Below are 27,408 nucleotides of genomic sequence, written 5' to 3' on the forward strand. Positions count from 1 at the left end.
TGAGACAGCCTACACTAAATGCTTAGATAGGGAGATAAACTTCTGATGATGTGATTACACCTGCATATGAGCATGTCCCCTGATTTGCCAGTGGCAGCTGAGTAGGCATCAATTCCTTGCATGGGGTTCGTGCACAATTTGTGTTTGTACCCAGGGGCAAGATAAGTTAATAAGGCAAAGAAGGAGGGAGGACGTAGGAGTGGGTAATGACTGGGGAGGACTTCAGAGCATCAACCTGGGGGGAAGGGAGGAGAGCCGATGATCGAGGGTGTTCCCTCTTGCTTCTGCTATGTGTCAAGTGGCAGGAGAAGTTTTGAAAGCTGCTGTGAGGAGGAGCTAGTGACCGGGTTTTGGGGTGTTTTGTACCCCACCCTTCCCACTTGTAGGAAAACCTCTTTACATTCAGAGGTAATTGAGTTGGAAGGTGAAGGACTAACCCAGGAATAGGAAGAAAGCAATTCTCCTCATGCTCCTCCTCTTGGCTGTCACCTTATCACTGGCCTCCTGACTCTCCTCCAAATCAAGCTGATCTGCGCCAGGGTGGCAGCAGAATACCCAGCACAACTGCCACCCATTGGAAGCCTGCTTAGCTGCCCTGTGCATCCCCAGCTGCCCTGTCATCCAGCCACCATCCCTGACCACTGGGACCGTTTCTGATGGCTGTGGCCTCCGCTGCATCAGGGAGCACCTTCTGTAAGCAGCTCCTTTTCTCTCTCCTGGTGAGTAAAACCCAAAGGATTAAAAAATCCAAGCATGTTACTATGTGCTTCCTCCCTCCAGTTTGGGCTTGAAAGAGAGTTGGGGTGAGAATGAAAGGCAGAGAAGATAGCCTAGGAAAACCAAAACAGACCTGAGAAAATTTCAAGGAAGATTTGAGAGACTTGAAACTCAGATGGCAGGTGTTTTGCTTACTCTTCAAGTGCCCATGGCCAGGTTGTTAGTTTTTCAAGGGAATCCCCTGTTCAGTCTTGCTGTGGTGTTTTTCTAAAGAGTAGTGGAATGAATTCATTCCTCAGGCATTGGGCCCAGAAGGTTCTGAGGTTTGCTTTTGCTACTAGTCATAAATAAGCTGTGGTTATTTAGCATGCTTAGTTGCACTGAGCTGTGAGAAGAGGAAAAGAACTCTGGGTGAAGATGTGAAGGACCCAGGACTTTCTTAATTTTTAACCAGGAAGAGCTAAGAGAAGGGAAGAGCTCTTGTTCAAGCAAGGGGTTAAGCTTGAGAAAAATAATTTAAAAAAAAAGTAACAGTCATTGAAAAATATCATTAACTTGGTTAGGGTTTTCCACTTAGGTGTTTAATAGCTTTATAATTGGGTATTCAGGTGCTAATTTTTCTTTTCTTTTCTTTTTTTAAATTAAAGTTTATTGAGGTGACAGTTGTTAATAAAGTTATGTTGGTTTCAGGTGTACAATTCTGTAATATACCATCTATGTGTCACATTGTGTGTCCACCACCCAGTCAGGTCTCCTTCCATCATTATATGCTCCATCTCTTTTACCTTCATCATTTTTCTTTGGTGGGCAGCAGAAAAGGGGAGTTGTCCCACATCTATAACTGGCATTTCTGAGCACTGAATTTTCTTCTTTTTTTTCATTTTAGCCAAATATTATAACTTCAAATTATATGTTCAGAATTTAAAGATTTTATTATATGGGGACAAACATTTTCTCCAAATAAAACACAATGTGGGATTGATGCCTCTCTTCTCCTCCTGTAACTGTCTGGGTGGGGGTTGGGGAAACTCAGAGACCTTGAGTTGGTATTCGTTAAGTGAAATGTGGTGAAAGCTTTCCAAGGATTCACCCAGGTTTATTTTGCTTTTGGTTTCTGCTCTCTCTAGTATCCTTTTGTTCATCCCCTGCCCATCCATCCCCAATCCCCATAATGACCAAGAGGATGCCTCACCCCAGCTCCCTTCCAGTCACTAAGCTGCTAATTTAACCTAAAGACTGGAATAGTGCTTTTGGACACCTACCTCCATTGTCTCCGTCTGCAAAGGCAGAGCCAGTGAAGTAGGGGTGTTGGGCAGGAAGGAAATAAGACAGGTGTAGGTGTGAGAATGTAGGTATACCTTATGAGAATAATGTTTATGTTGTATATATGTATACATATGTGTGTATATATGTGTATATGTATATCTATTTCTAGTTACAAAATGCTCTTTACACATTTTGTATTTAGATTATTAGTAATAGAAGTCTTTTTTTTAAGATTTTTATTGGGGAATTGGGGGGATGGGAACAGTGGTGGGGAATTGGGGGAAGGGGAACAGACAAGTTGCTATCCTTTTGTTCTTCAGTCTAGTTGTGGAGGACGTTGCTTCACTGGCCCAAGTTGGCACCATCATTGCGCTCTTCCCAGGTGAAGCAGATCAGTCGCCGGCTTCTGGACAGCCACTCGCTGCAGCTGCTGGCCACTCACGCTGGCTGCTGGCTACATATGGTAGCCCATGACAACCCACTGCAGCAGGGGCTGCAGCCTATGCCGTCGCTGGCAACTCATGGCAGCCCAGCTCCAGGTTGAACTGTTGTTCAGCATCTTAGCTGTAGAGGGCAGTGTCACTGGCCCTCATATGTGGGATCCGAACCGGGGCCCTCAGGTGTCCCAAGCCAGTTCTTAACCATCGCGGCACTCGGCCGGCCCAGTAATAGAAGTCTTTATGCTTACAAGTTCTTTAGATATAACAGTTCAATCCTTGACATTAGGAATAAAAATATCAAAAAGTCAAATAAATTAAAATGTCTCGTGTTCTAAAAAGTGATTATTTAACTTAAAACTGAATATAAATGTTCTTTTTAAAATTCCAGTCTTTGGTAGTATCTGCCTAACAGAGTTTTTGTAAAATTACAACTATAGTTATGTGCCACATAACAACGTTAGGGTCAACAATGGGACTACATATATAATGATGATACCACAAGATTATAATGGAATTGAAAAAGTCCTATCACCTAGTGACATTGTAGCTGTCCTAATGTCGTAGTTCAGCACATTACTCACGTGTGTTTACTGATGCTGGTGTAAATAAACCTACTGCATTGTCAGCCATATAAAAGTATGGCAGTACAATTACAGTAGTGGGCTATACCATCTAAGTTTCTGTAAGTTCACTCTATGATGTTTGCACAAGGAAGAAATAGCCCGACAGTGCATATCCCAGGGTGTATCCTCATTGTTAAGCGGCACATGGCTGTATTTAAATAGGCTGATCCAATATATACAATAGACTTGAGATGGAAAAGTAGTGTATATCCACAATATGGTTAATAGTCTTCTTTCCTTCTCCCAAATAATGGGTCCCATAAATCTAGAACTATATCCTTAGAGAAAAACTTGATCACAAAACCAAGGGAAATCTAGCTCTGCTCTCTTTTATATTTAAATAATAAAAATGTAGTCATTTTAATAAACAGAAGGGGAAGCAAATGAACAGAAACCCCAAGAAAGAGAAGCAAATTGCTTTTTAACTCAAAGAACTTAAAACTGATAGCTTTTCTTTTCTTTTCCAGGTAATCTCTGTGTTCTTTCCTTGAATTACTTAGCTTTTTAGGACAATAACTGTGTCTTGACTTTAATTAAAAATCTTTACCTTGTTGAAAGCTACACTCCATATTTTGAAATATATTTCCTTTTAGACTAATTTTGTGAATGAGATCATTTAGGCTTTAAAGTTTATGTCAAGCCAGTCCAAGTAGTGATTTGAGATCAGTGAATATTTGTGGACGTTTTTCTTTAAGAGGTTAAAAAAAAACCTCTCAAATATTTTCTAGACTTAATCAACTATACCCTCAAATTGTTTGGGTCTGTGAAAATGATGATTTGTGTACATTATAATGTATAATATGTGATTATTAAATTCTACAGTTAAGTACTTACATTAAAAATCAGAATGACATTTATGAATGGCATTAGAGATGATAACTTTTATATAAAATCAATGGTCTGTAACACATTTTCTTAAAAAGTACAATATGATTTAGGTTCTAAAAACTATTGTTCATTTTAATTTTGTCATTGATATTAAATGACTGTGGTGCCCCTAAAACTACTTTATTTGCTGTTCTCTTTTAAAATAAATATGAAAAATATTGAAGGATTAGAAGATTAATTTGTTGCTGGAATTGACAATATTTTTATAAATAAGACAAAATTGTAATATGAAGGTTTGTAATCAAACGTAATTCTTGATTTTTTTTTTTGAGGTTTTAATATTGCTTTGCGATGGTTGTCAGAAAATTTCTCTTCAAGTGCCTTCCCATCTTCAGGCTGAAACACTTGTAGGCAAAGGTAAAAAATAGTATTAAGAATTTCATAGTTTTCATTGCTACATTTAGTTTCAAACTGCTCTTGTAAAGTTTGGGATAAAAGCCATATAGTAGCTACTTGATGTTAAAATTCAACATAAAATGAAAGATGAATTGCTTGGGTTTTTTTGGTAATGGTTAGAAAAAACTAAAGTTCCAAGTTAGTTGTATTCTTTTCTTGCCAGAAAAATTAATAAATATCAGAGGACTAAATTATCTTAGTTTAATTCAAACAAAGCAAGACACCACCAGCAGAAGAATATTTTAATCCATATTGACTAATCTGCAGCCAAAATTTCAAGATTTTTAAAATTGATTTCATATAAAACAGATGTGTCAAAACTTAAATGCCTCAAAATAAAACTTGTGTAAAAACTGATTAAAATGAACTGGTACCCATCAATTTATGTAATCTATTTCACAGAATAGCTTGTGAAAGTCAAATAAAATTTCAACTAGTCTTACTATCACAGCCATACCTGAAGCACAGGTTGGTTGTTCTGAGTCCAAGAATAACATCTCTTCCATCAAGGTTTTTCAGTAGCCTTAAGTTTATATTTAGAAAAACACAGTTCGAATATAGAACTGGTATCCCTCCCAGATAGATGTTGCTTTGACTAGTGCTTTAAATTAATCCCTTGTATCTTTCAAAAACATTTCAAATATATGTAGTCTATACTCTAAAGACACACAGGAAATATGCTAAATGCATTAAATATGAATCTGTAAAGGAAATATTTGATAACAATCATAATGTGTACTAAGTATTGAGTTTATTAAACCTCCAAAAGATACTATGCAATGATTATTTGCAATATTACTGAGAAATATTATATAAGTATACACCAGTTTTCTTATTTTTGCAAGATTTAACTATCAAATATTAATTCAAATCTGCTGATGTCATGCAGTTAGTTATATTACCTATAACATAAAATAAAAATTTTTTTTACACATGTAGAAAGCCATAAGTAAAAGTTAAAGTGGAAACAATAAATCCAGTGACACTAAAAAATTTTGTCTATTCATAAATTAATTTATGATGAAAGTAGTGGAAACTGTGACTTAATTAATGTAATTATTTCATTTTCATGGCCCCTCAGTTTTAGAATAGAAGGTACTCATCAAATTCCAAGTGTGACTTTCTGCTTCTCATGCACCAACTTGTAGTTGTTACTCCTGTAAAACTTGTTCCATTATGTTTCATCTTACAAATTGCTGTGAAATTTCTTCCCCACAGTGAATCTGAAGGAGTGCCTCCAACCGGCCAGCCTCATCCTGTCGAGTGATCCTGACTTCAGAATTCTAGAAGATGGCTCAATTTACACAACACATGACCTCATTTTGTCTTCTGAACGGAAGAGTTTTTCCATTTTGCTTTCAGACAGTCAGAGGCAGGAAGAGAAAGAGATAGAAATTGTACTGGAAGCAAGAGGAAAGAAGGTATAACCAGCAAAGACTTAACAATGTTAATGTGTTTATGAGAGTCCTCCCTTTCATAGACTTCCTTCCATGTTAAAAATCATTGTTCTGTAATGCTCACCAGGTTGTCTGTTTCACTGATAATTAATACATGTAAGGAGTAGGCTGTTTTAAGGAGTGGTACTGCTATTTACAAATGGTATAAAAATGAACAACTCTATAGCCAGGGAGCAAAGTCAGAATATCATAGGTTTCAGACAGTGCTTTGAGGTGTGGTAAATAAGAACAACCAACCTGAAGAACAGGCAGGGGTGAGTCCGTAACAGTGAAAACTGATTCAGGCTGAAAGTGTGGCACTCCACCCTGAATGACTCTCTCCCTAGTGACTATGGGTGTGAGTCTCTCTTGGAAGAAGAGAAAGGATTGTCTAAAGCTTACTCCCATCTGAACTGAAAATTGCTTGGGGTCCTTTTCTTCAGAGAATGGGGTAATGGACAGTCCCCAGCATTGGTTTCAATGTTCTGAGGCTAGATTCACTTTCTTGCAGTGAGAGGTGGTGATCAAGGAGAAACCTATATAATTTTACTAACTAGTGTCACCCCAGTACATTTAATAATAATAAAAAAGAAATAGGAAGGGAGAAGTTTACTGGAATTCATACTAATCTCTCTTTAAGCCAACTCTATAAAATGAATTTGGTCTTATAAAATCATTTATTAGTAAGTGATTTGATTTATGAGACTTTTCCAGATAAATTTCTTTTGATTATAAGAACTCCTTTTCATCAAATTCAGAATATGTTTTAGGATTACAAAACATTATTTTATATCAAAATTGTAAAGAGTCTCCACATCACATAAAATAAAGCATACTTGAACAAATGCTGACCTATGTCTTTACATAGATATACAAATACTTTGAAATGCAGCTACCGTTTTAACAAACACTGCTCCCAGTGGTTGTACCACTCCCAGTGGAATAAAATCAATTCCTAAATATTTGTTAAGGGACTATCTGTTTTTAAGGGTGTCTATACTTCTCAAGATGGTATGTTTTACCAGTGCCTTATAAAATTCTGGTTGGTTAGCTGGTTAAATTGGGAAAAAGGTGAAATTGGTTCTTAATTGTGGTGTGTGTGTGTGTGTGTGTGTGTGTGTGTGTGTGTGTATTATTAATAAAGCAATAAAAAACAGAAATTGCTTGGGGTTTATTCATGATATTGTTATGTACGTCCTCATTTATTTTCTTCATGTTAATGTCTATATAAAAATCCTAGAATGATAAGCCATGCTATATTTCTTTCTCTCTCATCAAATGCAGGTTCCTAGGAAGAGACATGCCAAAGACGCCGTCCTCAAGCGCAGCAAGAGACGATGGGCCCCGATTCCGTGTTCACTGATGGAGAACTCATTAGGTCCATTTCCACAACACGTTCAGCAGGTACATTTCATCTTGTTTCATTTTATAGGTTAGAGGGTTTTTTTTGGCGTGTGTTTGTTTCTAAATATTCCGTATGAATTGCACAGTATTTTGAATCAGGGCTTTAACCCATTGGCACTAATAAGGATCACCCATTCACCAAAAATAGATTCCATAGAAGTGAACCAGTGAAACGTGTCACTTTCCTCCAGCAATCATATTTAGCATTTAGAAAAAAATTATATTTTGAGTTTCCGATGCTCTTAGATCTACACCCAGATTTCCCTACATACTCCACTGGACTTTAGCATTCATGTGCAGAGGACATGCCTACAGATTTTGCATAATTAAACTCATGATTTAACACATGCTCACAAAAAAGAGGTCAATATTTATGTTTACCAACAAGGTGGTGTCACTGTCTGATAGCTCTAGGGTAAACATAGGCCAGCTTTGAAGCTATGCAATTTTTGAAGAATAATTTTGGGAGGAAAGTTACATTATTTCTAACTTTTTTAATCACAAAATTTTCCATTCCAAATAATTCAAAATCACTGAAAATTGTTACTATAATTTATATAGGAATAAGAACAAGTGAATAGGAATTACAAGGGTGTATTCAACTTCATGAATTTTCCATAAATGTGTGGGGCCAAATAAGTGACAGAGTTTGTGGCTTTGCATATGCAGAATATGAATAAGAATTTGAAAAATATGGGAGATGGCAGGTTGATAAACTAGATAAATGGAGGAAAGAGAATAGGTGAGTAGGAAAGAAAGCAAGTGATAAAAAAATAAACCATCAAAAGATATCAGGTTGAAGATATTTTTTATCCTAAATTGCCACTTACTGTTATAGGTCCAATCTGATGCTGCACAGAACTACACCATTTTTTACTCTATAAGTGGACCAGGAGTGGATAAAGAGCCCTTCAATTTGTTCTTCATAAATAAAGACAGTGGGGATATCTTTTGTACACGAAGCATAGACCGTGAACAATATGACCAGTTTCCGGTAAGATGATTGGCTTACTTCTTCAGAATTACGTTTTTTTTTTTTTATTACTGGTTTAATATTTTCAGTGTTGCTTGTTGATATATCAAAAGAATCAATTATTTGAGTTAATATTTTAAATATTGTTAATGTGTAATATAAACTTCAAATTTGTATCAATGCCATTGATGAAGAAATACAATGAACAATGAATATAGTGGAAAAAAAGTGGAGAACTACAGAAAGTATAATGTTAGAATTTTAAAGGACATGTTTTGATCTGTAGAATCCTGGGATAACAATGAATTTTATTGAGTTAAAAGTTCCCTATAATAACATGGTTCAATTATTTTCAACCCTGCCTGTACATTATAAATGACGTGAGAACTTTAAAAAAAAAATACTGATGCTTTGGCCTATCCCTAGAAATGTTGATCTAATTATTCTGAGAAGGGGCCCAGTTGAAAATTAGAAGTCATCCTAGGTGACTCTAATGTGTCTTCAGGTTGAGATCTGCTGCCGTAGCCTCTTGCATAGATAGCATTGTGCTTTCCTTTCTTTCTCACTGACTGTCCTTCAGGAACAAAAATGTTGAGCATCATTTTATTTCCTTAGTAATCCAGAATAAGTTTACCAATTCATTTTATTCTATCTAACCTTACCCACCCACCCCCAAACTCTCAGCCTTCTGAAAATTAAATTCTTTTTTTTTTTAATTTTCTGTTTCAACTTCACATGTCTCCTTTGCATCCTGATATGTAATCTGATATGGAAGTGAAGCTCACACTGAATTTCGGGGTGATGGAGAATGGAACTGTTTAAGCAGTTGGTATCCTGAATTATAAGAGTGTTGTAAAGAAGTTTTGGGTAAAGGAGTAATTAAAAGGGAAATTTATCTTATACTTGGGCAGTTCAGAAAGCATAATCTTGACAGACGCCCGAAAGAGGAGTGGGAATTGGTGGCCACATAAAGACAGCCATGAAAGAAATCATGGTGTAGGGAGGAGGCGGCACCCAAGTGCTATAGGCCAAGGTGTCAGCAATTGAAGGATTCACTTGTTAAGAAGAACTCAACAAGAACAAACCCTGGCTAAAGTGTTTGAAACTAAAGGAGAGTGAAATACAAGCCTAAAGGGGTGAGGAAAGAATAGGCTATTTAGGGCCTTATAATTCATGCTAAGGACTTTATCCTCAGGATGTCAGAACACTACATTTTATAAGATAGTGCAATTTTTGAGACAACATGAATGTTCCACTTTAGGGATTTCATAATTAAATAAAATAGTTTGCAAACATTTTTATCTTTCTGTCAAGAAGCCAAATAAATAATGGATAAATAACCCACACTTACCCATCCATGTGTCTGTAAATACGTACATTCCCTGCTGCTTTTATAGCTCCTTCACAAGAAGAAAAGATCTAATAACAGCAGTCACTCTTGTAGGGAAGTAAAATGGTACTCTACATGTTGCAATGCACACTTCATTTTTACTGTGCTGATAACATTTTGTTTATGGATTTTGAGGTTTTCGGCTGCTTCTCACTGGTCCACTTGCTGTCTATCTTGACTTATTGGGATTATTGCCATGAAAAACAAGGAGAAAATTGTTTAAAATTAAAATGTGACTTCGCTATTCTTTGACATCTTTTTAAGGACAAAGGATAAAATAGTTTGGAATTTATGCTCAAAGTTGGACTTTTGAATAATTTGCATAATTACTCAGGTTTCTCTAGTTTCCATTAACATGGTTAAGTCTGAATTGACATTAAGAAACGCCACTTGCAAATCAGTAAATTTCTTAAAGGGAAGTATAACAACCAGATATAATCATGATGCAAGTTGTAAAATCACTTGAAGCCATATGGAATAGAAACCTTCGCTGTCAACAGAGAGATTAACATTAAAATAATATGTCTTTGCTTTTCTATCACATCAATTGCACTTATTGTTTTATACTGAAAAACTCATTTTTCTGGAAATTGGTAGACCTTCAATACCTGCCACTTTTTCTTTTAGTCTTGAATTAGTCATAATCTCAAGAATTGATTTTCTTCTCTGTTTTATGGGCTGCTAGTAGTTATCTTACCTACCTCAGAGTTGTTTTGATCACTAAATGCCATAATATTGGCAAGATCACTATATAAAATGTAAAGCTCTGTAAAAATTTCCTAATGGCAAATCAAATAATGCTCGTGCTCCAGCATTTTGTTCTCAAAACTGGGGACCTTGATAGGATTTCTCAGTTCCTTGCTTTTTTCTAACTTATATAAGTGAGTATTCATAAATTATTATTATTTGAAATAATTGATTTCATTGATTATTGGGAACAGCAGCTGTGGTTCAAATTCAATACATATCATCACTGTGCTCCTGTTCTCTCTCTTGCCACATGTTGTATTGTTTAATTTTGCCTCGTGGAGATTTTTCTGGGTGAGTCACACAATTTTTGCAGTTGGAGGAATTAGTCTTAAACTACTCAACTCATCTAATCTTTTTGGAATTCACATAAGGTTCATTTTCCAAGTTTTTAAAAAATGAGTTGTATAAAAAAGAGAATTTTCTTCAATAATTCCAAGTTATTCTATGAAAGAAAGCAGCTACAAAACGTTTTCTCTTTTTAAAAAAAATTATTAAACAGTTGGCATATAGTATTATATTAGTTTTAGGGGTAACACTCTTTCTGTGAGTGTTGAGGAGAATCTGTAGCTTTTATAAGTTCAGAGGGAAAAATCAGTTCAATCTGGTCCCTTCTTACCTATCTAATGAGGACCTTACTATCTTATAACCTATGTTTTCTTTCCTAGACACACAAGTCTATCCATTGTCTTTATATATGTGTTGTTAATCACACTGTGTACCCACTTATCTTTGGTGTCACTGCTCTCCCCCCTTCTCTGCCCAGTGTACACTGGATACTGGATGCTCCTCTCTATAAGACCAAATTCAAGTCCCAACTCTTGCTGTCAACGTTTTGCATATTCCCAAAGATGAGAGCAATGTCAAAGATAAGAGCAAATTATTGTGTGAAAGGGCTAAAAGAGATGAGGTTCTTCAAGCTACAGAGGAAAATGGTATCACAATAATACACACTTGAAATTTAAATAATACTCTTCTAATTCAGCTAAAAATATGCTAGCTCTAAAGCATATTCTATTTACATATACATGTTATATTTATACTTATAACAGTATTTAAATTTATTATTTTGCTTTTAATATAGAATGACTGTTAAACAACTACTTTTAAGTTTCAAAACTACTTTTGAAATGGTTGTTTTAATGACTTAAAAAATATTTATAATTAGGTTCTCTATAATGTGAACATAAGTGGATTCTTCTAGGGAGCTAGGCTATGCTTTAAGGTTTCTAGTTTAAGTTGTCCTCTTTACAATAAAGCTTTCAATTTTGATTCATGTTGAAGATACTCAGCTCATTTATAGCAAACAATTTTTTAAAATTACCTGAAATAGTATTGGAAACAAAAACACATCTGAATAAGTGAAATGTGAAATAATATTTACTTGTACTTAAACATCAGGAAATATTATTTCAAACGACAAGTGATTATATTGGCGGGAAGTAGATGATCATTTCCATTGAAGAGAAAAACTAGCAAAGAATAGTGTAAATTATATCAGAATGGGCTTAGATTAGGTCTGAAAATATTTTAATGCCAATGTGATGAGATAGAAAAATTCATTACAAGTGATTCCATAGAATGTTTATGACATTTTTTTATAGAGGGTCAACTTAAGGTGTAGTTCACTTTCCTAAAAGGAAAAGGTGTATGGAATTGAATGTAAAAAGCTAATTGTTGAAGAATTCCCCAGTGTCAGGCTCAGTATTAGGTACTCCACAGACACACATATCTGTAAGACTCAAGCTTCATCTCTGGGGACAAATGTAATCTAATAGAGACATAAAACAATTTCATAAGTTTCTCTAGTTCAAACTTTCAACTGACAGCAGTTTAAAGAAAAAAAATCACATCAAATGTGAGGAGAGGAAGGCTGAATAGTTTGACATCTGGATGTGATGGTGGTGATGATGATGATGGCGGTAATGGCAGCAGGGATGGTAGTGGCGGTGAAGTGGTAATAATACACTCCTGTGTCACTTTCCTGAGTTCAGAATTTATTGGGAAATAAGATATGGAGATCAGACTGATGGAAATCAAAGTATAAATTTTATTTCTCAAAAAGCCCACCTGGAGATTGTTTGGGGAAAAGTGAGTAAGGGGATAGAAAGGACATATATGATTATTTCAACACTTCCCATCCTAGAGATTAGAGTGGAAATTACTTCTCCTCCATGTTAGCATGTGAAGATGAAACGTTGCCTTTTAACATGATAGTGAGAGTTTTGTGGCTACTTTGGTCCATGGTCACTGAAGAGTGTGATGAAGGGATATCATGATTAAAGACGTGCTTTATGGATGTGGATTTGACTCCTGAGTTCCACATAGATTGGAGAAGGTCAGTTAGGATAATTGCAGGAAAGTTGGTAGGACAACATGTTGGTAGGATACATATGGAGTTACATTGGGAATAGATGTATTGGGAATAGAAAAGAGAAGATGGATGATACAGACAATAAATGCCATAATTGCTAGAACTTGGCAACTGACTAAAATGGCTAATGAAAAAGAGGGAGGAATTAGATACCTGAAATTTTAATGCTGGTTCATTTTAGAAGATGGTTACAGTAGGGAACTCAGGAAGAGCCAGTTGCGGTGAAGAACTGAGTTAATACGGAGTTCATTTTGGGCAGGATTAGTTGTTTCTCATAGTGAAGAAAATATCTGTTTAACTCAACAACCATTCATTGAACACTTACTATACATAAGCCGCCTAAAAAGAGAGCAGAAATAATATGATAGTGTTTAAAGTGAAAGAGCATTAATTCCTGGCATTTGGGATTAAGGTATTTCATTCATTTTGAGGTGAAATTTGGAATATGTATATGATTTTATTCACATTTTTATTACACAAGAAATGCATGTTTATGGTAGAAAAATGAGAAAATGCAGTAAATGGAGGGGAAAACAACATAATTGAATCATCCAGAAGTAGTTGATATATACATATATATATATATATATATATACCGCAGATAAATAGAAGTATGTTTTTTATAAACTTAAAAAATACTTTTTATCAGCATCACCCAGGAATGTCTACATGCATTCCAACATGCAGAACAGCATGCAGTTAATCAGGGAATGGACCAGCACCATTCAGCTGGAGTGCATGTACTTGGGAGAATAATGAGAATGCTGAAAGAGGTCTGAAGCCATATGGCATGCATAGACTGTGCTGGTGTGTTCTCTGTCAATTACCTAAGTTCTTAGTTACATACACTATTGTGGGTGATTTTTTTTCTAATTAAAGTTTATTGGGGTGACAACTGTGAGTAAAAAGTTACATAGGTTTCAAGTGGATGATTTCTTAAACATTATGTCTTTCCCCAACTGCTAGGTTTAATTTTGTGCATAATTTGTTATTTACAAATAAGCTGATGGCATTTGTCTACCTTTCAGCTGTATGCCTATGCAACAACCGCAGACGGTTATGCACCAGAGTACCCACTCCCCTTATTATTCAAAGTTGAAGACGATAATGATAATGCCCCATATTTTGAGAGTAAAGTGACTATCTTTACTGTGCCTGAAAATTGCCGATCTGGTAAGTTCACATTTTAGGAAAACACGAGATTTTTGCTTTAGTTGAATCCCTCATTAATATTTTAAACGCATAACATGTTTAATTGCTTGACTTTCAAGGATATTCTACATAAAACTTTGTAGTCTTATATCATATCCTCTTCAAAGGCAAAACTTTTAGTGCTCACACTGTTATGCATGTATGGAAGGCAGCTAACTGATACCTCATGTTTCTAACTTTGTTAGATTAATCCACAAGGAATATGAAGGTATGACAGACAAGTTGTTTATTCTTTCTAATTTGACCATGTACATATGTGTCACAAATGTATTTATAAAGCCATAAATTATTTGAATCTTTATAAAGTCTCAATACATTTTCAATGATCCAGAAATACATCATGGCATGGAAATGTTGATCTGATGTATAACAATATATACGTTGCTTTACTTGGCATGTTTTCCAGACAAATTGAAAAAATAATTTAAACTGGTTTGATGCTATGGGCAGCCAAGATTATGATCTTGGCATTCCCAGGGGCATAATAAGACTTCCTAGTTTATTTTAAAGAAAAAAGAAATCTACAAAAAATGTTGTTAGTTCTTAGCTTCCCCTATTCTGTTGCCATTATGTGTGTATATTTAATATTGCTTTCCCACAATAAGTGGTTTGCTAAAGCAACATTTCCAATACATAAAACTTGACCAATGATACTCAGACTAGTGCATAATATTTATGTCTAGCATATATTAATAATTACTTGCATATATTAATAATTCAGCATATTTATTAAAACATAAAATCTTTATCATAAGCAAAGCTGTGCTATTGATCTAGTTAACATTATCAAATTGGGCTATAAAGGAAAAAGATATACAGAGAACTTCCCTTCCAAAAATGGCCCATGAACTGGGGTAATGGGTTGGGAGGAAGAATTTGAGAACCACTGTTCCCAATGGTGGGGTGAATGTTCTCATGTATGTAGGATACAAATCATGCTATTCACAGTACCCACTTAATTGAATTTTCTAAGTATGGGTAGCTTTGAGTTTTGGAGAGCATTTAGATACTTCTCCACTTATCTATAAAACTAATCTACATATGGTTTGGGGAAGAATATACTACAGCAATGCCTTGTTTTAATTTTTGTCTGTAATTCAATTATATTGCTATTTTAAATTATTGACACTACCGCATTTATTTAAACAGGCACCTCAGTGGGAAAAGTGTCTGCCATAGACCTCGACGAACCTGACACTCTACATACTCGTCTGAAATATAAAATCTTACAGCAAATTCCAGATCATCCAAAGCATTTCTCTGTACATCCAGACACAGGTGTCATCACCACAACTTCACCGTTACTGGATAGAGAAGTAATGAATTGATTAATTAATTTCCTGGTCACTAAATTATATTTAAGCTTATAATGAACTCCCAGACAAGTTACAGTAAGGCCCCTTGTAGTGGCCTTTCCAAGCATGTTCCCATACAGGCTGTGGTTAGGGCTTCTCTGGGCACTTCCTTTGTCCCTACAGAGATTTGGCGAAGGTACAAGGTATTAGACGAGGTCTCACTTAAGATCATTGACTTGATTTGATGTATAGATGCTAACATAAAAAAATAGCTTTACGTTTTGAAATGTTATATTAGACACGTCAGCTTTTCATTGTCCTGACTGACCAATCTCTTGTTCTATATTTATATTTATACTGACATTTTTTTGAAAAAATAATATTCATCAATATTTCTTTTTCCTTTTTTCAGAACTGTGATACATACAAGTTAATAATGGAAGTACGAGACATGGGAGGCCAACCTTTTGGTTTATTTAATACAGGGACAATTACTATTTCACTCGAAGATGAAAATGACAATGCACCGTACTTTACAGAAACCTCTGTGAGTATATCTCTGTATTCATTAACCTAAGTTCATTTACTTTTTTCAAAAAACAAATCTGGAATTTGGTAGCTCTGTGAGATTACACATTTTGGTTTTACTTGCTACCACTTACAAATAACACAGGCAGAAAAATACTATTTCTATAAAAATAATCGAAATGGCAGCTATTTCTGGATGCTAGGAAGGTAACTATTCCCTTGGCCATCTAAAAGTTTATTAGCCCTGGAAGCTGTTCATACATCAACAGCATCAACCAGTGTGTTTTCTTGGATGCTAAGCTCCAGCATCATATTCCTTGGATGAAGAGGCCTTCCCTCTGGTGTCATTTCCCCATCAACATCTTAAGATAGGAAAAGACTGAAGCTATAAATTTATAATAAGAAGAGGCAATTTTTGTTTAGTATTTTGCAGAAGTAGAAGAAAACAGAATTGATGTCGAGATTTTACGAATGGCGGTACATGACAAGGATTTGCCAAACACTCCTCACTCAAAAGCTATGTACACAATCCTACAGGGGAATGAAAATGGAAACTTCAAAATTAGTACAGACCCAAATACAAATGAAGCAGTCTTGTGTGTTGTCAAGGTAACCAAAAAAAAAAATCAATTGATACTTTAAAAATTTTTTACTTAATTGATATATAGGCATATATATTCCTGTATGTGTATAACTAGAGAATTACAATGTAATGCTAAAATGATTACATTGGTTTATGTAAATTAATTATTAATTATTATTATTATTATTTGACTCTCAGTTAATTGTTTAACTACTGTTTTGAATTCTTTCTAATTATTCAGTTCAGGACTGAGAATTTTGATTAAGAACTAAACAAACCCAAATATAATGTGCTTTGAAACGTGCTGCTAGATAATATCATTTAACCTTTTGGCTCATATACTCAGAGAACTGCTCCATTATAGCCAAACCTCATATGCTAATACGCTCTTTAATTATTTTATACACTTCACTTGGAGCGATTTCTGCTGTTTTCATTATCATTGTTACCCCATTTGATAAGTAATAAAATAATGAGATATAGTAATCTATTTGAATTTAGTCAAACCCTTATTCTGTATTCCTGTTAATATTTAAACTTACAATGAAAAAGTGAAAGGAGGATCTTCTTGAAGAAAAGTGAGAAGAAAAATTGGTTGAATTTTAAAACAACGGTTTTGCATTTGATAGGGTTTGTCATTATAGGAAGCTAATTATTAGTCTTTAATTGTATTACCACCTGCTTTTGGTAACATTTTATACACAAAAATGATATTCCCCTTTGTGCTAAAACTTGTAATCATGGTTATAAGTCTTCTACACATAGTGTTGTACTTTGAATAATTAAACTGTTTATTTAACAGTCATTGAACTATGAAGCCCATCGCCAAATCGTTTTGCAAATTGGTGTAGTTAATGAAGCACAATTTTCTAAAGCACCAAACTCACAAACTCCCACTATGTGCACTACAACTGTCACTGTTAAAATTAAAGACAGTGATGAGGGCCCTGAATGCCAACCACCAGTAAAAGTTATTCAGAGTAAAGATGGCCTCCCGGCTGGCAAAGAACTCCTTGGATACAAAGCATTGGATCCGGAAACACGCAGTGGTGAAGGCTTAAGGTAATGTATTTTTCAAAAAGTTCCTTACTTTTATTTTTTATTTTGATTTTTTTCTTTAAATTAAAGTTTATTGGGGTGACAATTGTTAGCAATTACATAGATTTAAGGTGTACTATTTTGTAATACATCATCTATATATCACATTGTGTGCTCACCACCCAGAGTCAGTTCTCCTTCCATCACCATATATTTGATTCACTTTACCTTCATCTACCATCCCCTCCCCCCCTTACCCTCTGGTAACCACTAAACTATTGTCTGTGTCTATGAGTTTTGTTTCTTCATTTGTTTTTCTCGTTCTTTTGTTGTTTTCAGTTTTATATACCACATATCAGTGAAATCATATGGTTCTCGACTTTTTCTGTCTGACTTATTCCGCTTAGCATAATAATCTCAAGATCTATCTATGTTGTCGCAAATGGCACTATTTCATCTTTTCTTATGGCAGAATACTATTTCAATGTGTATGGCAACATACGATTCCATCAAAAAGACTTGTCTTAATTTATTAAATCGGTCTTCTATTGGTGAATATATTGGTTGTTTTGGCTTAGTTTTGTATTTTCTACATGTCTTTTGAAAATACCTCCATATGGTAAATTCTTAGCAGCAGACTTGCTGGATCTAACATACATGAAAAAGTCCCTTATTTTTAATTGTGATGTAAATTGACTTCAAATTTAGGAAAGTTCTGTGTATTTTTCAGGATGACAGATTTCAAGATTATGTTCACTTTTTGTTTTGAGCATTTACACTTTGATTTCTAAAAACTAGGTATAAGAAACTAGGAGATGAAGATAACTGGTTTGAAATTAATGAAATCACTGGTGACTTGAAAACTGTGAAAGTGCTAGATAGAGAATCAAAATTTGTAAAAAACAACCAATACAATATTTCCGTGGTTGCAACAGATGCAGGTGAGTGCAATTTTCTAGAAATAAAATATAAGTATATGATATATTTTCAAGGAAATCTTGGGGAGAAATTTGTTTATTTCCATATCAAAATTTAAGGCAAAAAATGTTTGCATTATGATTGTTTAATTTTTTGGAGGCCACCCATTTTAATTAAAATTTTTTTTCAGTTACAGTTGACAATCAATATTATTTTATATTTGTTTCAGGTGTACACAGCACAGTGGTTAGACATTTTAATAATTTATACTAGACTAATCAATATCCCCAGTTAGTCTAGTACCCACCTGGCATTATACATATTTGTTGCAATATTATTGACTATATTCTCTAAGCTGTACTTTACATCCTTTTGACTATTTTGTAACTACCAATTTTTGTTTTTTAATCCCTTCACCTTTTTCACCCAGCCCCTCAACCTCTTTCTCCTCTGGCAACCCTCAGTTTGTTCTCTGTATCTATGAGTCTGTTTCTGTTTTGTTTCTTTGTTTATTTTGTTCTTTAGATTCTACATATAAGTGAGATTTTATGGTATTTGTATTTCTCAGTCTGATTTATTTCACTTAGCATAATACCCTCTAGGTCCATCCATTTGTCGCAAAGGGTAAGATTTCATTCTTTGTATGGCCAAGTAATATTCCATTGTAAATATGTACCACTTCTTCATCCAATCATCTCTTGGTGGACTCTTTTGTTGCTTCCATATCTTGGCTATTGTAAATAGTGCATCAGTGAACATAGGGGCGTATAGATTTTTTTCAAATTAGTGTTTTGGGATCCTTGGGATAAATACCCAGAAGTGAAATTGCTGGGTTGTATTTTTAATTTTTTGAGGAACCTCCAAACTGTTTTCCATAGTGACTGTACAGTTTGTAATCCCACCAACAGTGCACAAGGGTTCCTTTTTCTCCTCATCCTCACCAAGGTTTGTTGCTTGTTAACTTATTGATGATAGCCATTCTGACAGGTGTGAGGCAATATCTAATTGTTTTAGTTCACATTTTTCTGAGAAAGACCACCCAATTTAGACCCCAGTGCATTAGTACTGCAAAGTGAGGAGGTGGTGAATGGCCAAAGTCCAAGTTTCAAGGTTCATATTACCTGATATCTGCCTTGGACATGGTAGCATCCTCAAGGATGCCCATTTTGTTCAGTAGTATAGATTAAGATTACTATGATTTGAACGTTCTGTAAGGGTTTAACTCACCTAAAACAGTTGGGTCCAAGATAGGCTTATTCTGAGCCTCTCTTAATGGGGAACAGGGTATTCATCCTATTTCCTAAAGAAATGATTAAACAATGACTCTTAAACAAGTCTTTGCTGTAGTTTGCAATCCTTTTCCAAGGCTAATCCTAGAACCTCTCCTGTGAAGAAATGTTCAAATGTCATAAAGTAGTCCTCTCAAAATCCTTGTAAACATACACTCTTCCAGTAAACCATTGTAGTGGAAGCCCTGACCACTGCCTTTCCTTTCTGTAAATGCAGGTGCTTGATATAGGGTTTGATTGCTGAGGCATCCACTTCAAAGATGGCCATCTCAAATAAATATATTGCTAGCCACACACCAGATAAAGAGCCAGGCTGCTTCCCTCACCCCTTGTTTGTTCTCTTCCTGTGCTTTGAATTCCCACTCTTATATTTTAAATCCACCAATCAAGAGTGAGCCTGCAGAACCCTAGGCCTCTCCCCCCAATCCTCCACCCCAGGCACACAGAGAACTTTCCTCCTCCCACTCCCCGCTGCACCCCCAGCTCCCATGACCTCGCTGTGTGGCCCCTGGTGTGCCATGTAATTTCGAGTACTCTTAAGTAATAAACTTTTTTTTTTAAGTTTCCTGAGAGCATCTTGCAATCATAATGAGAACCACAAGGGCCAGCCTAGCCACAGTATTGGTTGTTGATAGGCTGAGACTGGCACTTATACTTCCAATGTAGTTCTTTCAATATAGGTAGAATTTAAGAAGCTACTAAAGAATGGGAAAAACACTAGCTGAGACATATAGTTAATGTTGTCACTACTCTATAAACCTGGGTGATTTGCTGCTCCTATATAAGTAACAGTGAAATTTGAATGGTTCAAATGATAATTATAATGTCAAATGAGGATTTATATTTACTCATTTATTCCACAAATGTTGACTATTTACTAAGTTCCAAGGTACTAGGCAAGTTACTATGGAAACTAGAATTCATAAGACAAGGTGAAAAATCTCACATGATCTCAATTAGAGGATCATTATATTCTCATAAGAAATTCTATGGTATGAAACTTTCCCTATAAAGGAAGTAGTACTTATGAAGAAATAGAAATCAGTTAAGAGCTGTCCTAATCAAAGGATAAAAGAAGGAGATTTCACAGAAATGCAGAAGCTTGGTGATAGAAAAATGAAATACTACTTGGAGAGGGAAAATACAGAGAACAGAAATATAGGAAATTAACTTTGTTTCTTAGTGCTAAGAGACAATGTCTGTAAGCACAGTTATCATAATACAAGGAAAATAAATGCCAAACCTAATAGGTAGGACCTGTATCCCAGGCTCATAACCTGGGTGTGATCAAGAAGTAAAGTTGAGGATGTTATAAATTTTAATGGAAGGCCATATAGTGACATCAAGGATTTTGTTTATTTGAACTTTAGTCCATAAATATATACTCCCAAGAGCTAACTATGTATATAAATAATTGTTTATATTTCCACATGAGCATTTAGTTTTGATGCTCATAAATATTTCAGGATGATGACCTAGACATTCCAGCTTTTTTAGAATCCAATTTGTTTCCTGGTCTTTCTTGTGTCAATTATCTCTGTCAGTTAGGCTGGTTTTTCTGCTGTCACTCTAGAAAGACTGTTTTATACACCCTCTGCCTAGAATAGCACTGTCCCTTCTGCTTGACGTTCAACTCCCTTAACTTCTTCAAATAAATGGCAATGACAACTTCTGTGATTGTTCTCACTAATGTGTGTTCAGTTCTTTTCTTAATACCTTTTAAATCCTCTTTCCCTGGGAATAATATGTTAATTATCACAAGTGACATGTCTTCTCTATAAAAGGGTGTTTCATTGTTTCTTATGTATATTCTATTCCTTTAAATTGATTGTTGTGGAGTCAATTTCTGATAAGGACCCCCATTCTTTGCTAAGCCATCCCTTGACCAAGCATCTTGCATACATTTTGGCATGTTTGCTAAATACAGGTTCTGATATTTCCCATTCCTCTGTTGTGAGTCCCATTAATCTCCAGGTCTAGGTTGTGAATTTCAAAATAGTAAGTTCATTCTGTTCAATGTGTTAGTATTAAGTTACAAGTTAGCCAAGAAATACTAGGCATTTCACTAGGCTCTCAAGATGAATATGACTTAGCTCTTAAGATGGAAGAGTTCACAGTTCAGTGTGTGAGCCAACAATCAGCCAAGTGTTCTGAGAAATCAAAGGAGAATATGGTTACCATTGTCCACAGAAGTTACAAGTTTTATGAGGAAGTGATATTTGAGTGGATTCTTGAAGGATAATAAGGTTTTTTCAGGCAAAGAGGAAGAGAAAAGGATTCTCAGCAGTGCCAACAAAATGTACCAAAGCAGACATGGGAAGGAGCACACCTAGTGGGTTTGATGACAAGTTTTACAAAATTTGAGCAAAAGGTGTATGAGGAAAAGTGTCAGGAAAGGAGGTTGAGGAACTGATTATGACCAAATGTAAAGTCTTTGTATTTTGAGAATATAGCTCTTCATAATGAAAGATATAAGAAATCTATTTTATTTTCAAATGATTATTCTGTTAGTGACATTATTCACAATCTCCTGCCTTTTAGTTTTAGAAAGAACCTGTCGCTATTTTGTTCTTGTAGTAATGTGATCAAGAAAATGTAAAACTCAAGTCCAGACAGCTAGTAGACTGCAGATGTCAACTGTGTACCATAGAGATGGTTGAAAATAAATTTTTAAGTGAAGATGTGTGTTATTTTTTATTTTTCTTAGATGGCAGATCTTGCACTGGAACATTAGTAGTTGTTTTGGAAGATAACAATGATCACCCACCGGAAATTGAAAACGAAGTGACAATTTGTCAGCATGTTCAGGATTTTGCTGTTCTCAAGCCTGTGGATCAAGATGGACCTGAGAATGGTCCACCTTTTGAATTCTTTTTAGATAATTCTGCCAGTAAACTTTGGACTATAATAGCAAAGGATGGTGTGTAATTATGCTACATTAATTAATAAGAACTTAAGATGGCTAATCCTCTTGACGTTCACCTAACTTCATGATAATGAATAAATATTCATTTTAGGAAATTATTTTATTGGTCCCAAAAAAGGATAATACCTTGCTTTTTTAAAGCAATGAAAAATATATTTATGTTAAATTTAGACTCTTGCTTTGAATATATTTTAGGAAAACATATAAATTCATTTTAACATAATATTTGATTAACATGTTAAGTAGAGATTAGTCTAATAAAAGCATAGAGTAATATCAATTAATTTTCCTGGTTTTTCAAAAATTCAAAATCATTTTTAAGAAAGAAAAATGAACCAGTAGAATTTTTCTTCTAAGCTAAATTCTGTGCCTTGTATCCCCCTCACCCACCCTAAGAACACCAAGTCAGAATAATATTGCTATCGAAAGGTCATATTAATATATTTCTCTGTCTTTTTTTTTTGTAGGTAAAACTGCCACTCTTCATGCTCGGCAAAATCTTGATTATGACTTTTATAATGTGCCTATCATAATAAAAGATAGACATGGTCTTTCTGCAAAACACATGTTGTCAGTGAGAGTGTGTGACTGTACAACTCCATCTGACTGTAGAATGACTATTAAAGAACGTGAGAGCAATGTTAAGCTACCACAAGTAATACTTGGAAGATGGGCTATTCTTGCCATGGTTTTGGGCTCTGCATTGTTGTTATGTAAGTATAATTATCTAAAATGTGTTAGCTGAAGTTTTATCTAATATTTTAAAATATATACGGCAGTTCTTTATATCAATGACATTTATAACTTTGGTGAATATGCCCTTTTTAAAATCGTGTGTATACTATATGACTTAGGGTTCTGAGTCACAGAAGAAGAAACATATCAGTAAGAAAAGATTAACTTTTAAAGTAATTTTTAGAGGTGTAGCCTTAGCTCTTCCAATAATTAGCTGTGAGATAGTCGGTTAATCATTTCCTCTCTTTTGAGTTCATTTCTCCATATGTAAAATGAAGGGGTTGGATAAAATTAATGTTAAGATACCCTTCCACACAAAATACTACAGTCTTTCAATCAGCCAAGTTTATGTAATGAATGTGCAAGAAGAATTAGTGAAAAGAGTATTTCCACAATTTTCTTAGACATTTATGTTCAATGCTATTAAGGAAGTGATGTAGCATACATCTTAAGAAGACTCCAGTGGGGGCAATGAATAGAAAATGGTCATATTTTGAGCCACTGAGGAAAAGTAATGCATGCAAAGAATACTAAGATTTTGCATTCTGCAAACTGTTTTTTGGAGATGCAAAGTGATGGAAATCACTGCCCACAATTCCTTCCCTTCCTCCTTTACACCTCCCTCCCTCCCTCCTCTCTCTCCCTTCTTTTTTAACAATCTATTTTACCACACAGAACTTATTTGCATTTATAAACTCTTCCCATAGTCTTTACTGTGTCCTAATTCAGTGATCTGAGTTTCAGGTTAAACTGGATATCCCTCTTAGCACTGCAGTAGCAATGTACACTTTCAAAACCTGTCACTGATTTAATATAATTGCCTTTCTTGTATTCATGCCTAATGTTCTTTGTTTTGTAGTTCTAAGCCCTTTGAGTGTGTTCCGTATGGATTTTAAATACCAATAACATTAGCTTAAAATTCAATCGAATGAGGTTACTATTTCAGTGTGGAGGAAATAAGAGAAACACTTAAGTCAATTCTGGACCTGGAAAGAGAACTGTTAATAAACTATGCTCACTTCACTCTGCTTTCTTGTTATTGATTTGTTTCTTATTTAGCCTAATGACACAATCTCTCTAAAACAGAGATGGTCTGTATGCTAATATATTTTTTAATATCCTGTTTTAAATTTTATGACTCAAAGATATCTCAATTTATGGAACCCATTTTTTAAAGTACTGTGAAGAAACTTTTAAGCAATCATGTGATTCAAATGACTGAATATATATATATATATATATATATATATATATATATATATCCCAGCATAAAAACATACTATTTACTTAAATATTTTTATTTTTTAGGTATTCTGTTTACATGTTTCTGTGTTACTGTTAAGGCAACAACAAAGAAATGTTTTCCAGATGATGTAGCCCAGCAAAACTTAATTGTATCAAACACTGAAGGACCTGGAGAAGAAGTGATGGTAAATCATGTTTCATTTTCCTTTGAGTTGTAGGATGATTCAATGGCAGTTGATTATTACATAATAATAGTATTAATAATAAAAGATAACATTTATTGAGCACTTACTATGCCAAGCAAAGCTCCAGGTGCCCTGCATATGTTATTTCATTTAAACTTTATAATTCTATTGTATTAGTTTCCTATGGCTGCCATAATGAAGTACCACAAACGGAGTGACTTAAATAATAGAACTTTATTGGCTCACAGTTCTGAAGGCTAGAGATTAAAGATCAAGGTGTTGGCAGAAGCACGTTGCCTCTGGAAGTACTAGGGAAGGTCACAGGCGTCTCCTAGCATCTGACAGCATAAATCAAGTCTTCAAATGGCATTCTCCTTGTGTGCATATCTGTGTCCAAATTTCACCTTTTGGATTAGGGACCCACCCTAATTGAACATGGCCTCACCTTAATTTAACTAATTACAACTGTAATGACCTCATCTTTAAATAAGATCATGTTCTGAGGCACTAAGGGTTAGGACTTTAACATGTGAGTTTTGGGAAGACACAATTCAACCCATAACACCTACTATGTGGGCACTATTATTATACTGATTTTGTATGTGGGGAGCTGAGAGGCACAACAGGTAAGTGGTTTGCCTGTGGTGAGAAAGACATGAAAGCAGATGGTTAGTTTCAATTTGATTCTTTCATTTCATAATTCTAACTTTATTTTTAGGATGCAAACATTAGACTCCCCACACAGACATCCAATATTTGTGACACAAGCTTGTCTGCTGGCACTCTTGGTGGCCAGGGAGTCAAAACACAGCAAAGCTTTGAGATGGTCAAAGGCGGCTACACTTTGGAGTCCAACAAAGGAGGTGGACATCGGACCTTGGAATCGGTCAAGGGAGCGGGCCAGGGAGTAACAGATATGGGCAGATACGTATACACCGACTGGCACCGCTTCACCCAGCCTCGGCTTGGCGAAGTAAGTGCCAATACCTTCGGGTTCATATTACACAAAAGCTAAACACTACTTTCCAGGATTTCCCAAAAGGTTTATTCCTCATACGCCTGGAATTCATCGCCTTTTTAATGTTGAAGTATCATAGATACGGATGTCAGGTCCAAACCCAAAGAGAAAAATGACCTTTTATAGTTCAATTTTTAAAATAAGGTTTATAAAACTTGATTTAGGAGTGATGTTATGTAGGCATGTTCAGGAAGTATAAAAAGACTGAGAGCTTCTTCTCTACAGATTACCAGCAAAATCACCTGGAGTGAAATATTTGTTATAGAGTAATGCATGGATCATAAATTCTAAACATTTTTCAGTATGCTGAATCTTCTGTGTGGTTATGAAGTCTTGGTTATCAGCATCAACAAGATAGACTGTTAAGCTTTTATTTTGGGGTTTTAGTTCCTTGTCTCATGTCCAGGTTAATCAATATAGTTAATATTAGCCAGTTTAATACATTACATTATTATAGCTATATAATTGTGTATAAACAATAAGAGCCGTAGCCAACATTGGTTTCCCCCAAATATATAAAGAAGCTACAGAGACCCATTTCAACTGTACAAATCTTATGTTCAAATGGGAAATCAATAATTAGTTGGATGATATATGTGTAGCTTTAATTTCCATAAATGTGTTCACTGGGAGCATTTATATATTTGTTATATTTTAAGAATGACTATAATACAGACCAATCATGTGCATTTTTTATATGTAGGAATCCATTAGAGGACACACTCTGATTAAAAATTAAACAGTAAAAGGTAAATTAAAGACATTCTTTTTATGCTAATATGTTTAGGTGTTTTTAAAAAATAATACAATGTGCTGTGTTTTAATACAGAAGGTGTATCTGTGTGGACAAGATGAGGAGCATAAACTGTCTCAAGACTGTGTCCGTGCGTACAACTACGAAGGCAAAGGGTCTGTGGCCGGCTCGGTAGGCTGCTGCAGTGAAGGACACGAAGAAGAAGGTCTTGAGTTTCTAGATCATCTGGAACCCAAATTTAGGACACTAGCAAAGACATGCATAAAGAAATAAATGTGCCTTTTTAATGGAGTAACATCTACAAATGCATATGTAGGAGTTTATCGAATGTCAAATGATAGCAGCATCTGCTAATGTGTTTGTTTATTGGAGGTGAACTTCCAGTCATGTAGATAAGGATACTATAAATATCAAGCTCCCTAAATTCCTCTTGTCTGATATAACTTCCCTGTTCTCTAGAAATCACTGTTTCATTTGTTAATTTTCTTTTATATGCATGTATATATTGCCCTTTTCAGGACTGTACTAGGTGCTTTCTTGCACCTTCTAGTTGAACACTCTGTCTGCTATGTGGAAGAGTATGTGGGGGAGTTGGGTATTGTGGAGGCTAATAAAAAAGTGAATTTTTAGGTGAAAATTAAATACTTTCCTGAAAATCTTGGGGGGAATTACGCTTTTAGAAACATTGTCTTTGGGGCCAGAGAATTCCCTCCTCTCCCCAAGTGGCTCTGTATTGAAGGATTTTTAAGTATTCTTGGGCACAGTCTTTGCTTTGATAAATAACAGGTCATTTCTCACTACACTTTTCACCCTGCACAGGTGCTCCCCGCACTATTTATTTTCAGGAGCCTTCAGCGCTCAGTCCTTGGATCTCTGCCCATGTGAATGCATTAACGGGTTCCTACAGCTTCTAGGATTGTTGGAAAGACATGGGCCCGAAAAAGCTCACAGCTATTTCAGCCACAGAGATTTTATAAGGATCACATGAGAGAATGTCCATGAAAGAATTGCAAACTCGATGCCCATTG

General features: G+C 35.1%; 1 protein-coding gene across 1 annotated transcript; it reads left to right on the forward strand.

Moving 5' to 3' along the window:
• Nucleotides 1–656: 656 nt before the first annotated feature.
• On the forward strand, nt 657–26,653 carry DSC1 (desmocollin 1). The gene is made up of 16 exons (XM_019632676.1): nt 657–719; nt 4,207–4,291; nt 5,549–5,751; nt 7,051–7,170; nt 8,009–8,164; nt 13,683–13,827; nt 15,016–15,182; nt 15,574–15,708; nt 16,113–16,298; nt 17,075–17,334; nt 18,109–18,251; nt 22,225–22,437; nt 22,911–23,156; nt 24,487–24,608; nt 25,327–25,581; nt 26,456–26,653. Exons 1-16 carry the CDS (start codon nt 657–659, stop codon nt 26,651–26,653), a joined length of 2,697 nt encoding a protein of 898 aa, XP_019488221.1.
• Nucleotides 26,654–27,408: the final 755 nt, after the last annotated feature.

This window comes from Hipposideros armiger, unplaced genomic scaffold, assembly GCF_001890085.2.
Source record: "Hipposideros armiger isolate ML-2016 unplaced genomic scaffold, ASM189008v1 scaffold_1163, whole genome shotgun sequence".
NCBI lineage: Eukaryota > Metazoa > Chordata > Mammalia > Chiroptera > Hipposideridae > Hipposideros > Hipposideros armiger.